Source organism: Coturnix japonica, chromosome 5 (assembly GCF_001577835.2).
Source record: "Coturnix japonica isolate 7356 chromosome 5, Coturnix japonica 2.1, whole genome shotgun sequence".
Taxonomy (NCBI): Eukaryota; Metazoa; Chordata; class Aves; order Galliformes; family Phasianidae; genus Coturnix; species Coturnix japonica.
In genome coordinates, this window is record NC_029520.1 from 10,513,984 (window position 1) to 10,527,727 (window position 13,744).

A 13,744-nucleotide genomic window follows, 5' to 3' on the forward strand; every position below is an offset into this window, starting at 1 on the left:
TGAGTAGGGTTTGAGATCAGGCATGCTCTTGTGAGGTTCTCCTGCTCTATTCTTGCATTTTGGTCTAGGTCTCCTCCAATGCTAATGCTTGCAGGACCCTTGGCAAGACATGAGTGTCAACACACAGCCTGATGTGCTATATGCTGCTGGCTTCTCACACGCCCTCTGGTTACCATTGGATGTCCTTGAGCTCTCTGTAGACTCCAAATAAAGTCAATCACACTTCAGTGGCAACAGAAAGATCCCCTGCCTGGCTGGAGGTGCAGAGGTAGTTGCTGTGTACTGAGCCTGCAGAAATCAGTGTGCTGCAACTGTGTTTTAAGCAACAACCACACACCATGGAGTTCCAACAGCCCTACATTTCATTTCTGAGGTGCCTTTGCCTCAGATACCCCTCTTTAAACTTTGCTTGCCTAGTGCTAGTGTAAATTTAGAAACACAAACCTTGCTTTTTTTTTCTCTCTCTCTCCAAACATGTCCCTCCCACCTAAGCATCATCTGCACAATCCCTCCAGCTGCTCCTATACATGGTATGACCTTTTTCTTTTTTTTTTGCTTCACCCTTTCCCTCACTCCTTGCCCCACTCCCTTCCCTGCCCATCGCTGAGGGCTGGGGGCCAATCGGCTCCTGCAGAAGATCGAATGTCACTATAACTTGAGAGCAGCAGTGCCCCGGGACGCCTGCAGATCTCAGCCCGTCCCCTCTGCAGGGAGTTCTGTGCCTGTCTCCACACCCCCAGGTAAGTGGGACCCCATTGGGAAATGCAATGGGGCTGCGGTTTGGATGGGGGATGATCCCAAGGGGAGGGCTGGAGGTTTGTAAGGTCTGGGATCCTGCATAGACTGAGTGTCCCCACTAAGGGAAAGGCACTTTTCCTTACTCCTTTTGATGAGGTATCGTATAAGATTGGTGACACCTGTAGGGACCTGGGTGCGAGGGTGAGCAGTAGGGGAAGAGACACCTCCAAATCCTAGGCTGGGAATGAAGCAGCATTGTTTGGGGACAAGGAGGTATATGTGTATATGTAGAGTCCAGGAAAATTCCTGGGCAGCAAAACAGAAATACTGATTTGTCTCTAGAAGAATGGGATGGCCAAGGTAGGGGAGATTGGGGGCAGAAGAGCGCTAATGCAGCCACTGAAAACTTCCACTCCTTGCATTAAAAAGAAGAAAACCAGGGAAGCATTCTCTGCAGGAGGTAGATGAGTAAATTGAGCGTGGCCATAGGATGTTTGCCATAAGTACAGCTTCTAAGCCCAGTGCCTTGCAGGCCTGACCCCAGGTGTGGGTGGTATGGAGGATCCCCAGTGTGCTGAGGGGGCTGTGGGTGATGGCCAGGCCAGGCACATGGGGACTGGATGGGTCAAGGGCAGGGGACATCAGTTGAGCGCAACTTATCTCTCCATTTTAGCCTTGTTGTTTCTGGCCACCTTCAGACAACAAGCAGACAACACCTAAGGACAAGGTTAAAATGTGTGTTTTGGTGTAATAATTGGTCTTTTGCTTTGTGCTGGAGGAAGATAGGGAGACAACTGAGCTCCACTACTCAATCCCAGCAGTGAGAAAAGCATTTATTGATGGAAAATACTGAGCAGTTAAGAAAAAAAGGAGGAGGCAGATGAATGGGACTATTATATATAACTATATACCTGTGTAGGTAATCTATTATTACAAGAATAATATTAATAGATGTGTTGAGTTTGCAGCAGCCCCTGACAGAAAAGCACATCTGCTTGGTGGACTGAACCCTGCTTCTTGTCTGATCACTGTTCCATCGCCTATCTACAGCCAGTTTATTCCTCCCTCCCTTCTGTAGAGCTCCTGCCACCTTGCCTCCCTTGTATGGCTGCTGGTGTTTTTTTTCCAAGGATGGGCTTGGGATGCAAGGGAGCCCATTCCTCCTCCCAGCTGGCAGACAGGCAGGCACATTCCCAGCTGCTAAGATGCTTCTTGGGACGTGATGGTTCTGCTCCTTTGGCCAGGGACAGAAGTGTTTGGGGTCAAAGAGGACGAGCTGAGATGGCCCCTGGCCATTTGGGGTTGAGGAGGAAGAGGGCATTCCCTCTGTCAGCTGGGAGGGCAAGGAATAATACTGCCACATCCCTGTGTTTATTGGAAAAGCAACTGAGCATGTGTGGCTTAATTTCATTTGTGAATGGAACAAGCATTAGGGCTTGAAGAATGTAAGCAAATCAAATTAGAAATGAAGTGATTCAGGGTTTTTAGCTTGAATGAAATGCAAAAGGTAAGCTTTTGCTTTTACCCGAAGGGGTGAGAGGAGGCAGGAAGCTTGGGCTGGCAAAGCTGTGTTTTGCTTTCCTCCCAGATGGTGGGCATTATTAACTAATTGATTTTATTACATCCTTAAACATCAGTCAAGTCCAAACCCCATTTTTCTGCCACTGTACAAACAAAAACCAGTTATTGCCTCAAGGTGCTAACAGCCTTAATCTCAGGCTGCGTTTGCTGCGTGTAATGTAATTTCCACTGAAGGGCAATCCTGAGCCAGCTGGAGATTTTCCATTGCCTTCAGTGGGAAAAAAAAAAAAGAAGTATATATACTGTTCATAGCAGATTGCTTTCTTCAGTCCCGTTTGAAGGTAAATAGGGATCTGTTTTATCTGCTGCTTCGATGACACAGTTAGCTATGTGGATGCTGCAGGAATTGAGAACTGTTTCTTGTGTCACACATGGCTCTCAAGTTGCCCAGGATATTTTTCTTTGTTATGTGGTTTTGTCCTTGTCTTGTTATTGATTTGTTTTATTCAGAGCCTGGAAAGCCCCTCTGAACTGGGGCATTTGAGTGTCAGAGACCTTGGTATTCTAGCTTGGCTTTCCTAGCATGTGGGCAAATGCCATGCCAAGTCCCACTCGCTGTCACAGCACTTGGATTAACAAATATGGAAGAGCGTAGGGGAGTACCAATGTGACAACCCTCAGCAAGAAGTCCTGAGAGCTAAATTGGAGAGCGGATGAGCTCATTCCAATAACAGTTAATAGCAAGCCTGATTGCAAAGTCTCCCGTTGACTTCAATTGCCTTGGAAAGAACAGTATGCCCTGCATTACATGCCCACCCCACACCAAACATTTTCACTCTGCATCCACATATAGGGAGGGCTCTCAGTCTATTTTCTTCTCCAGCACAGAGCAGTATCACTCTTTGTACCATGCAGTGAAATGGGAAGTTTAACCCAAAGCTCTTCAGTTCCTTTTTTTTTTTTTTTTTAAATTTTGTTCTATCATGAGAAGAATGAAGTCTGTCTTTACAAATTAAATCAGAATGCATGGGGGGAGGATTGGCCATTGCTTTGAGTCCTACAGATCGCATACTTTGGTAGATGCCAACAGCTGGTCATCTGAAAGGTTCTCTCCTTAAGCCTTTGCCAGGACAATCTCTACCAACCCACTGACGACAGTAACGTGCTGTTAAGTGTTATTACTATTAGCTCAAATAATTTTGGGAGGCTGAAGTGAAACCATAAAGCTATTGTACTTCTAGCCCCTCTGCAGACGGTGAGGGGAAGCCTTAATACTGAAGACTGGATGATCTAGAGAAAGAGAGGCAAGAGGTGGTGTTAGGTGTTATACCTAAGCAAGCAGCTGGAGCTCGATGATCTTTAGGGTCCCTTCCACCCTAAGCAATTCTGTGATTCTAAAAGCCTTTTGCAGAGCTGAGGTTGCTCCAATACAGGGTGAGGGGGCAAGCATAGAGACCAGTTAAATTCAGCCTTGTGATAAGAGATTGTTGAACCCAGGTCTTGTGTGTTCTAGCAGTAGGCCATCCCCGCATTTGTAACACAGCCATTGCTGGCGTGACTTCCAGGGCAATACTGAGTTCTTAGAAATAAATAAATATTAATAAAAGTATATGGGGATGTTGAAAATACAGCCTGTTTAGAACATGAGGTTTTAAAATCCTGTTGGTGTCAACGAGTAGCGCTACAGAGTGGTGTTCAGGGTCACTGCTGGGGAATGGAAAGGATCCCTTATAGGGCAGAGTTGGAGCCTCTGGGATTACTGCCTTCCTCTGAAATAGAAAGCTTCTGAGCTGCAGTTGTTCCTTTTGAACCTAAATCAGTCCACCTGCTCCTTCAAGACATCTCTCATATATCAGCTGAGTAATGAAGTTGTGAAAGTCACGGTTTGGGCTTCCCAGCCAAGAGTGGCCTGGCTTTGTATTTTAAGACCTGCTGCCAATTTGGAGGAAGTCTGGAGGGGCCCTGACTACCTCCTGCACCCAACTCCAGGGCAGTCTTTTGGAAGGGGGGGGTTGTACTGCAATGTGCTCAAACACAAGCCAGAAAAGAGTGTTATGAGCTGTGGATGGATTTGTCTCTGCCACATGCTGTGAAATGTGTTGTAATAAGTACAACTGGATAGACTGAGGTAGGTTGCGTAGCCATGCATTTGGTCAGTTTTCATCCTAAATTAATCAGTAGCCCATTGTTCATGTATTAATCAACTATGTAAGCCAGACACTGTTACTTAATGTGCTGACAATTATTTATCTCTGGATATATCTGTGGAGTGGTTGTTTTTTTTAATTACTATTATGTTTTCTAGCTCTGAGTAATGCTTTGAAGCTGGGATCTTTCCACTTGCAGTAGCATAAAAGAAGGCAAAATTTCTCTGATCTTGCTGAAGTGATGGAAATGTCAGACAGGTGTGAGAGGACAAGGTCTGTGCCCATCTCCCTGAGCCTTGGAGGTTTTGTAACCCAAAGCCAGGTCCAGATTTTCCCCCCCAGGGTGGCTGAGTTGATAGGCGTGTCTTGCCAGCTGATCTTTCCCCTTTTCCATTTCTCCTTCTCATCTGACCTGGCTGGCAGGGGTCTGTAGCACTCCGAAAATGGCAGTGTTGGTGGGGGATTGGCTGCTGTGTGGGAAAGCAGATGCCTGTCTTTTTTCATCTTCAAATGTCAACCCATCTGCTCCTGCTTTGGAATTATTTAGGAGGCTCTCTCACTAATAACACTTTTTTCTTCTCCTTCTTTTCACCTTTTATCTAGAAACTCACTGCCAACATGTCTGATACCGAGGAAGTGTAAGTAGAGAGCGAACTGCCTGCATGCTCATCTGTTCTGCTTGGGTCCACATAGTGCCCAAGGGCATTCCCATGGAGATGGGAGGCAGCTGTCACTCCATGCATAGCCTCAAGACATTGAGCAGCAGGGAAGGGGCTCTAGGTGACAAAGGGTCTGATGGAGTTCATGCAGGAGGGAAAGTCTTCCTGATACCTTGACCCAGCACCACTTATCCTTGGTGGCCATGGTGCTATTCATAAAGGAGTCTGAATGAAATGTGGACTGGTGGAGGTACTGCTTTCTGCCCTGATTTAACAAGTTCCGAGTAAAGTGTCCGAATTCAATGAGGTCAGCTGCCATTTCTATGTTAATAGGTAGAGATGGGGCATTTGAGGCAATTATGGGATCGGAGGCTTTAAGTCCAGACCTGCTGAGGTCAGTTATTCTTTTCCCTTACTACAAGGCCATTATGTCCAGCCAACTCTTAAATAATTAACACAACAAAACTTCCAAAGATGGAATTGAATACTTTTTAGGGCAACATCTATCCAACATATCCCTTGCTCAGACTCCTTTTGGCTGTGACCTGTCTGACTCTACCAGGCATGCCTGGTTCAAGGTTTGGGGTTTTGTGCAAGGTGACAGCAGTGCAGGAAAGTCTGGGGACAAGAGGTGGGGAATGGGAAAGGAACATGGAAATGAGGTGATAACAGCCATGGAATAAACATCAACAGCATCTGCTTTATCCTAGATTTTTAGTAGCACCTCTAGAGTTGAAGGCCATCATGCACAGTTTACCAGGGCTGAAGTCCATTAGCCTTTTCAGCCTCTGCAGAGTGTTTCCTTGTGGATATCATATGATGGTAACATTATGCTGGGACATGTCTCCATATGCACCAGCAGAATCAGGAACATTAGTAAACTGACTTTTAATTGTCTTAAAATGAAATGTCTCTTTTGAAAGCAAAGGGAGAATGGAGGAAAGAAGAAACAGCATAGACTTTAAACAGAAGTGCATTGGGTTTCTTCAGCATAACCTGGCAAGATTATGGAGTGGAAGAAAAATGTACTTTCAATAACAATTTTTTTCTTCTTTCTTTCTCACAGGGAGCACGGAGAGGGTGAGTCCAAAATCTCTGATTTCTTCTGTGCAAGTCTGTAGCATTCACTGACTGTGTCTACCTTCTCCATTCTGCCTATCACTGGTCTCTTACTGCAATGTACCATTGCAGTTAACTTTACCTGATGTCTAAATATGTGTTGTTGTAATAGTCTTTTTTGCTAGTCAATGTTTGCCTGTCTGTGCTGCGGGCAAACCTTGGGATTTCTGCCCCAAACTGACGTCCTGACTGTGTGGGGATGCTGCTCTTTTTTGTAGGGACACTGCCATCTGCTGGCAATTTATTTTGATGGTTTTGTATACATAATTTCTGCTTTAAAGTTAGAAACACAATGTATGCAAGCAACATAGCAACAAATAGGTTTTTCTTTGTATTTTCTTGGGTTTTTTTGTTGGTTTTTTTTTTTTTGTATGCTCATCCGACCTCCCTGCCACCTCATTCCCCCAACATGCTTGTGCACCTGAGCTTCCATTACCCAAGAAAAAATTAAATACGATATTGCCCTCCTCCCATTGTATAGCTCCCTTTTCTCAAAGGCATCTTGCTTGCTGTTTTTCTTTCTGTTTTGAAAGTGACCCCTCTGAGGGCATCTTGCCCATATCCATGTGAAATTTAAAGGGTTCTGTTGTGGGTGACATCCTACTGGTGTGTCACCTGTTGCTGGCTGTGTGTTGGGTGCTAAAGCTGATGATTGTCTGCTTTTTCTCCCCCACCTCCTATATTTCAATGCAGAGGAATATGAAGAAGAAGGTAACAAAACACTTGGAATGTAACTGATCTTTCCTGGATTCTTGGTTCTGCCTTTCTCTTGTCTGTATTTGACACCTCTCTTTGGCACTTGCCACTAAAGGTGATCTGAAACACTTGATCTGTCAGTCAAACATGGCCAAGCTGGGATCATGATCTAAAGAAATGTTGTGGTTAAACATGATATTTGTAGGAGCCACAGGAGATGGTGATAAAGCTGAATCTTGAAATTGGAAAGGAGATTGGGTTGCCTGGCTCCTCTGGAGCGCCAGGCATAGGGTACTGGGAAGTCTGGAAAAGGTGAGGCAGGGAATAATCTGGCAAAGAAGTTGTCTTTCAGTTGCACCATTAGCTGGCAAAAGCAGTTTTGACAAGCTGCTAAAGACACAGAGGAAGCTTTGGAAAGATGGAGTATGAAAAGCCCTTCACACCCCTGAGATTTTTCACCTGACTCGTATCAGAGTCTGCAGCCAGCAGGGAGGGGAAGATTCTGGAGGTGTATCACTGGTTTTGCTGGGCGCTTCTGACATGTTCAGGCAAGTGTAGCTGTCAGTTGTCATCCTTCATTTTCCCATGGTATCTGGAAATGAAATGAGGGCAAAACTCTGGGACACATCCATAGGAGTTTTCTTTCTAAGAGCTCACTTCAATGTCCAAGATGTTTTCTAAAAGGTCATGTGAAAGCCTTTTCTGGGAGGTGGAATTTCCCATATTGCCCACCTCTGAGACTCTGTCATCTGCAGAAATGTCCAGCAGCTATTTCCTCTTAGGTTGCTGCCTTTAAGTAATTCCCATGAGCAGTGATAGGAAAAGACAGGAGCTTCTCAGAATAGTTACAGCTCTAAGGCATAGCTGTGTTTCCCTCAGCTTCCCTACCAGGGAGATAAGGAGATCAAGGGCCCAAAAGCAGCACGTGTGGGTAACAAATGCATTGTAGAGGTGTCTCCAGTGGCTGCTGCCCAGAGAGGGGTAGAGCTGAGGAGGTGTCAGTGCAGCTCATACTCCATCTTTCTTTGCATCTTGTCAAATGCCCAAAGAGTGAGCAAGGGTGTCATTCCTACAGACAAGCCTTCCTAAAAGTTCTTCTTCCCTCTCTCCTTCCTTCCCTCTCTCCTTCTATCCCTTACTGTCTCCTTTTGAGTTTCAATATTGTAATAACTGAAATTAAAAGGCAGCTGACTATCATCCTACCTTTCTTTATCTGCATGACCACCTCCTCTGATGTGTATCTTTGCATTGTTCCACAGTTTTGCTTGACTTTTGTGTTATCTTCCAAAGCAACCCATATAACTTTTTCCCATCACTTTCTAACCACATATTCTCCAGGCCTTGCCTGACTGGAATACCAGTTTCTAACAGTTTTCTGTTTCCATTTTCCTGTTTGCTGTGGCTTCTTGTTCTGTGACGCTTGCCAGCTGAAGCTCATGAAACAGGTATGTGACATGGCTTCTGCTTTCTTTCTCTCTTGGTACAGAGAAAGAATGTATACAAAGAAATGCAGAGCAAAACAGTTCTTGCTTGGTGGCCAGGATGTGGTCCTGAGCCACAGACATCAATGCAATGACAGCTATTGATGTCACTTATTGAGCTGGTAGGAAACTGGGTCTTTTCTATGTGGCTGCACATATATGATGTGCATATATACATAAATATGCACACACATATACAAGTGTGTAGTTATATACGTATATGGAAACAGATCTTTATTTGGTTCAGTCTATCTTTTTTACTGCAGTGTAACTTTCTTGTTCCAGAGGTGTTAAATCCTCTCTCCAAAATCTTAGGTTAAAAATAAAAAAAAAGGTGGTGGAGAACTCTGTGACATTAACATCCATTTCTTGAAATTCAGAGATGAATTTCTTTAACGGTTCAAAATTTGAGCAGTGTTAAATCTAAATTTGTAACTGTTCAAGAAACATGGGTTTAAAAAAATAATAATGGAGAAATTTTATTTGTGGCTAAAATTTCATCAAAACTGAGCCTTAGGAAACTTCAACCAGCTCTAATAAAGATAAATCAGTGGGTGACTTTGTAATGAGGTTTTTTTTTTGTGGTCATATTCCCATATTTCAGTAACATTTAGAACCCCATAACATGCCCATAAAGGTCTTATTTTTTATTTCTCTCTGATTCTGTAATTTCATTATTGTGTATTTTTACCCTGTGTGCTTGGAAAACCTGAAGGATGTTTAAATCAGATATTTCTGTTTTAATTTTCTTCTTCATTCTCTTTGCTGCATGATCTTACCACCCACAGAAGAGGTCCAAGAGGAAGGTATGTGGAAGGACATCTCGGCTCTGCTCTTTGCAAGGCTCAGGGTAGAAGAAAACAAGAGGCGAGAGAAGGATGCTGGAACAAGGGATACCTCACCTGAAAACACTTACTTCCCTGAGCCTCTGCATTCCTACATGAGGATCAAATGGTTTAGGAGGGTGTCTGAGGAAATTTTGGGGTCCCACCACTCTGTGTATCCATCAACACCTCCACTGGTTTTGGGGAGGGAATAGTGTGGGATATGTGGCTCTGAGGCTGGTTTTTAGCCCTGGGTGTTGATAATACCAGCCAAAGAGCAGCTGAGTTCTAGCTCTGAAGGTCTACATCCCATAACAACTGGTTTCTCCTGCGTAGCTTGGCAGAAAGTGATTAGATGGATTTTAAAGCCAAAATCCATCTGTGGTGAGGTATGTGTGTAGCCATATGTTACACAGTACATATTCTATAATATGTAATATTATATATAGTATGTCATATATATTATAAGTTATAGACTATAATATATAGTATTATATATAATATAAATAATAATGCCTGCATTCTATGGTGTTATTAGTTACATTTGTGAGGATAGTGGCAAATAACTTGTCTGGCTCTCTGCAGGGTTTGTGGTGTCTGCAGGACTAGGAAAGGGGATGGAACAGAAACCCACCCTTTGTAGTTGATTTGTCTGGGGTTTGGTGCTCTGAGTATGAGGAGCCAAAGGGTGGGTTGGTTCCCTTTGCATTTGCAAAGCTTTGTGCTACAGGCACATATGAAAAACCTGTAAATCTGTTTATAAGAGGAGCAGATCATCACATACCCTTTAGTCTAACTGCTCACTCAATGCTTCTTCGAGTTCTGTCCTACGGTACTTCCCACTTAAAGAAGCTCTTTGGGAAGGTAATATGCATTTAAAACAAATGACATCTAATGTGTCCACTTAAATCAAGCTTATTCTTTACCCCCTCCCCTCTGTTTTGTATGAGTGCAAGGTTGTTTTGTGAATCCTAATTCTCTCATCTTTCTTTGCATCCTGCTCTGTGACTCTTCCACTCACTAAAGCTCATCACGAGGAAGGTATGTGAGATGATTCCCAAATTCCTGTTGTACAGAGTAAGTTCAGAGGTGGCCAAGGACCCGAGCTGAAAATAGACAGAGGAGTGCAGATTTAAACTTAGAGCTGTGTTGGGTTCTGCACTCCCTCCATGTTTTGACTTGACCCTTAATGTCTTACTGATATGATACAGTGTAGTAATTGTTGCCTGAAAACAAAGTGTTACGGTGCTGGGAAACAAAACTCAGACAGCTTGGATACCCTCTGCTCTGAGGCTGGTGAGTCTCTTTGGGAGGTGCAAGTTTTTCACATCCATCTGTATTGGGCCAAATGCTGGACAACCTGTGGATGTGCCCACAGCTGGTGTTCCTATGGCAGCCTTTCTTCATGCCCATTTCCAGCTTTAAAGCCTGTTGTGTAATGAAGCAACTGGCCTCTATTTCTCTATTGCTTAGCTTTGTAGATAATTAAAGATGGCTTTTAACATGTTGATATAAAGGACTTACTTGTCCACCCTCTCTTGGTATAAAGTGCATGCTTTATCCCAAAATGCAGTAATGTGCATTTAAGATAAATGATATTGTATACAGCAACTTAAATCAGTTTTATGTTCATAGTATCTCAGGCTTCTTGTGCCCACAATTTCAGTAGTGATTTCTGTATCTGTGCTATTTTATTTCCCCACAATACTCTCTAACATCCCCTCCCCTCTATTTTGTATGAGTGCAAGGTTGTTTTGCAGTTCCTAACTCTCTCGTCTTTCTTTGCATCCTGCTCTGTGACTCTTCCACTCACTAAAGCTCATCATGAGGAAGGTATGTGAGATGATTCCCAAATTCCTGTTGTTCAGAGTAAGCTCAGATGTGGCCAAAATGGTGTGAGACGTTAAAGGGGAAATGGGAGCTGAAAATAGACAGAGGAGTGTGGATTTAAACTTAGAGTTGTGTTTGCTTCAGCTCTCCCTCCATGTTTCGACTTGACCCTTGATATCCTAGAGATACAGTGTAGTGATTGTTGCCTGAAAACAAAGTGTTAAGGTGCAGGGAAACATAAAGCTCTCAGGCAGTTTGGATACCCTCAGCTCTGAGACTGTGTGGGTCTCTTCGGGAGGTGCAAGATTTTTCACCTCCACCTGTGTTGGTCCAAGTTCTGGCCAACCTGCTGGTGTTCCCGTGGCTGGTTTTCCTATGGCAGCCTTTTCTCATGCCCATTTTTAAAAAAAAACTTTGATACATGTTGTGTTATAAAGCATCTGGCAATGATTTCTATATTGTTTAGCTTTGCAAATGTTTAAAGATGGCTTTTTTCATGTTGATGTAAAGGACTTTCTTGTCCACTGCATGCTGGTTTCAAGTATATGCTTTATTCAGTAATGCATTAATGTTCATTTAAGACAAATGACATTTTATATAGCTACTTAATTCTGGTTTGTGTTCATAATTTCTCAGGTTCCCTATACCCTCAATTTCGTTAGCAATTTTTATATCCTTGTTGTTTCATTTCCCCGCAATACTGCCTCAGACATCCCTTCCCCTCTGTTTTGTATGGATGCAAGATTGTCTTGCAGTTCCTAACGCTCTTGTCTTTCTTTGCATCCTGCTCTGTGATTCTTCCACTCACTAAAGCTCATCATGAGGAAGGTATGTGAGATGACTCCCAAATTCCCATTGTTCGGGGTACACTCAGATGTGACCGAGAGGACATGAGACTTTAAATGGGAACAGGAGCTGAAAATAGACACAGGAATGTAGAATTAAACCTCCAGCTGTGTTGGGTTCTGTACTCCTTCTTGTTCAGTATTGACACTTGATGTCCTGATGATATGCTCCAGTAACTGTTGCCTGAAAATGAAGTGTCAAGATGCAAGGAAACACAGAATCCTTGAACAGCTTGGAAACACTCTGTTCTGTGGCTGTATGTCTCTTTGGAAGGCACAACACTTTGAATGTCCTGTTGTATTGGGCCAGTGTGCTGGTGTGCCCACGGCTGGTTTTTCTACAGCAGCCTTTCTTCATGCCCATTTTGTAGTTTTAAGGCCTGTTGTGTAATGAAGCAACTGGCCAGTATTTTTAAATTATTTAGCTTTGCAAATGATTAAAGATAGCTTTCATCATGTTGATGCAGTAGAGTTTCTAGGCCATCATCTCCTGGTAATCAGTGCAGCTTCATGCCACCAAAAAGCTGATGGCTTCAGGTTGTAATTCCACTGTAAACCAGGGCAAGTTATGGTAGTGTGAGACTGTATGCTTTATCCTGAAATGCAGTAATGTGTGTTTAAGATAAATGATGTCATATACAGCAACTTAAATCAGGTTTATGCTCATAATGTCCCAGATTGCCTGTGCCCACAATTTCAGCAGTGATTTCTGTATCCATGCTATTTTATTTCCCCACAATACTCTCTAACATCCCCTCCCCTCTGTTTTGTATGAGTGCAAGGTTGTTTTGCAGTTCCTAACTCTCTCATCTTTCTTTGCATCCTGCTCTGTGACTCTTCCACTCACTAAAGCTCATCATGAGGAAGGTATGTGAGATGATTCCCAAATTCCTGTTGTTCAGAGTAAGCTCAGATGTGGCCAAAATGGTGTGAGACATTAAAGGGGAAATGGGAGCTGAAAATAGACAGAGGAGTGTGGATTTAAACTTAGACCTGTGTTTGCTTCAGCTCTCCCTCCATGTTTCGACTTGACCCTTGATATTCTAGTGATACAGTGTAGTGATTGTTGCCTGAAAACAAAGTGTTAAGGTGCAGGGAAACATAAAGCTCATAGGCAACTTGGGTACCCTCTGCTCTGAGGCTATGCCTCTTTGGGTTGCATAACACTTCATACCTCCACCTGTGTTGGTCCAAGTTCTGGCCAACCTGCTGGTGTGCCCATGGCTGGTTTTCCTATGGCAGCCTTTCCTCATGCCCATTTCTTAGCTTTTAGAGCAACTGGCAATGACTTCTAGATTCCTTAGCTTTGTAAATTATGAATGATGGTGCTCTCTGTACTGATGCAATGGAGTTTCTATGCTACCATCTCATGATAGTAAGTGCAGCCTCATGCTACCAAAAAGCTATTGGCTTCAGGCTGTAATTCTGCTATAAGCTTGGGTGAGCTTTGACAGTGTGGGAATGTGTGTTTTATCCAGAAGTGCAGAAATGTGCATTTAAGACAAATGACATCTGATATGGCCACTTAAATCAACTTTACCTTCTTACTATCTCTATCAGTGTCCTCATTTTCAGTAGTGCTTTTTTGTTTTATCCATATTACTTTTTGTATGCATGCAAGGTTGTTGTATGGGTGTTGTTCCTAACGCTCTTGTATTTCTTTGCATTTTGTTTTGCGACTCTTCCACCCACTAAAGCTCATGCAGAAGGTATGTGCCATCGTTTGCGAATTCCTGTTTATGTCTGGAGCAGAAACATGCAGGAATTCTGGAGGTGGCTTAAGAGGAGATGATGTGAAAATATCCTCTGCATGATTGCTGGGAGCTGCTTCACTCACATAGGACAAGCTGTAATAAGTACTAATTGCTGTTCTGATCTAGCTGA

At 43.4% G+C, this 13,744-nt stretch overlaps 1 protein-coding gene across 44 annotated transcripts in view; it reads left to right on the top strand.

The window, feature by feature from the left end:
• Nucleotides 1-616: 616 nt before the first annotated feature.
• Nucleotides 617-13,744, top strand: part of TNNT3 (troponin T3, fast skeletal type) — a 32,544-nt gene continuing 19,416 nt past the window's right edge. For 3 of the 44 annotated variants that reach the window (XM_015863861.2, XM_015863855.2, XM_015863872.2), the window contains exons 1-10: nucleotides 623-740; nucleotides 5,010-5,044; nucleotides 6,132-6,145; nucleotides 6,878-6,895; nucleotides 8,308-8,325; nucleotides 9,150-9,167; nucleotides 10,212-10,226; nucleotides 11,004-11,018; nucleotides 11,829-11,843; nucleotides 12,713-12,727. In XM_015863861.2, the coding sequence (XP_015719347.1) occupies nucleotides 5,025-5,044; nucleotides 6,132-6,145; nucleotides 6,878-6,895; nucleotides 8,308-8,325; nucleotides 9,150-9,167; nucleotides 10,212-10,226; nucleotides 11,004-11,018; nucleotides 11,829-11,843; nucleotides 12,713-12,727 (148 nt within the window). In that variant the 5' untranslated portion in view covers nucleotides 623-740; nucleotides 5,010-5,024. Of the gene's footprint in view, nucleotides 741-4,362; nucleotides 4,388-5,009; nucleotides 5,045-6,131; nucleotides 6,146-6,877; nucleotides 6,896-8,307; nucleotides 8,326-9,149; nucleotides 9,168-10,211; nucleotides 10,227-11,003; nucleotides 11,019-11,828; nucleotides 11,844-12,712; nucleotides 12,728-13,557; nucleotides 13,570-13,744 lie in introns of those variants that run through there. The other 41 variants (XM_015863867.2, XM_015863857.2, XM_015863875.2 and 38 more) reach the window with 26 other exon arrangements.